The sequence below is a fragment of the Penaeus monodon genome, chromosome 29, assembly GCF_015228065.2.
Source record: "Penaeus monodon isolate SGIC_2016 chromosome 29, NSTDA_Pmon_1, whole genome shotgun sequence".
Classification (NCBI taxonomy): Eukaryota; Metazoa; Arthropoda; class Malacostraca; order Decapoda; family Penaeidae; genus Penaeus; species Penaeus monodon.
The window spans coordinates 23383052-23383994 of NC_051414.1; the positions used below are offsets into that span (position 1 = coordinate 23383052).

A 943-nucleotide genomic window follows, 5' to 3' on the forward strand; every position below is an offset into this window, starting at 1 on the left:
TGCCGCGCAAACTTCTAGATATGAAAAGCAAGCTTTCTCATTTATTGAAATGAAATTTACTTCCATTGAATAAAATACGTTCTTGTTTACATATGAAATACAAATGGAAGTTAAGTATATAAAAATAATAACGAGAGATTCTATCCTTGTGTTTATTGGTCAGTAAAAAAGAAAGTTTACATGAGCTTTTCATACCCAAAATCAAAACAGCAGACGATCGCTCTTCCTCAGTCCTTCACAACAAACCACCATGACTGACGTGAGTGTTCCGCAGAAAATCCATCTAAAATCCTACTTCATCGGCTGCATAAGTTTATATACATGGGAATGAAGTGTATTATATGATAGATTAATAGTTTCAAGTGTTGTTGGCACTTATTGGGAAAAAATTTCACCGATAATCACGCGAAAGATGAAACGAAACGAAGCTCGTATGTGTTGGGCTGACATGTTGTGTTTACTCTTTCGCAGGCGGATGTTCAAGCCCAGATCGAGGCGCGCAAGAAGCGTACCTTCAGGAAGTTCACCTACCGCGGTGTGGACCTCGACCAGCTCCTTGATATGAGCAAGTAAGGAACAATATAAGTTTTTGTAAGATAGCCATATTTTGGGGACACCGTGGAGCACGATTTCTGTGGCCTTCGCCATGCCGGGTAGCTTGACCTTCTCAAATTAGGTGTTGGGTTTACTTCAGAGTTCTAACAGTAAGGATGCTTGTAAGTGTTTTAAACCGAAAATGGATAGAGCAGGGTTTGTGTAAAATATTTAGGTAGTTTACAACAGGATGATCTCGGGAAACTTGGCCCAAGCTTGAGCGGGCGAGCGAATGAACCCCATCCTTTTCCCACAAACAACCTCGGAGATTGCTGCATGAACCAAATCTGGTTATATTTTAGTTCAGTTTTGCAATGATCATTCATGGTGTAAGAATAATGATCAGTTA

General features: G+C 39.9%; 1 protein-coding gene across 1 annotated transcript in view; it reads left to right on the forward strand.

The window, feature by feature from the left end:
- The first annotated feature begins 145 nt into the window (after positions 1 to 145).
- The window catches only part of LOC119592037 (40S ribosomal protein S15-like), a 12681-nt gene continuing 11883 nt past the window's right edge, over positions 146 to 943 (forward strand). Inside the window, exons 1-2 of the mRNA XM_037940832.1 lie at positions 146 to 259; positions 472 to 569. Of these exons, the coding sequence (XP_037796760.1) occupies positions 251 to 259; positions 472 to 569 (107 nt within the window). The 5' untranslated portion in view covers positions 146 to 250. The remainder of the gene's footprint in view (positions 260 to 471; positions 570 to 943) is intronic.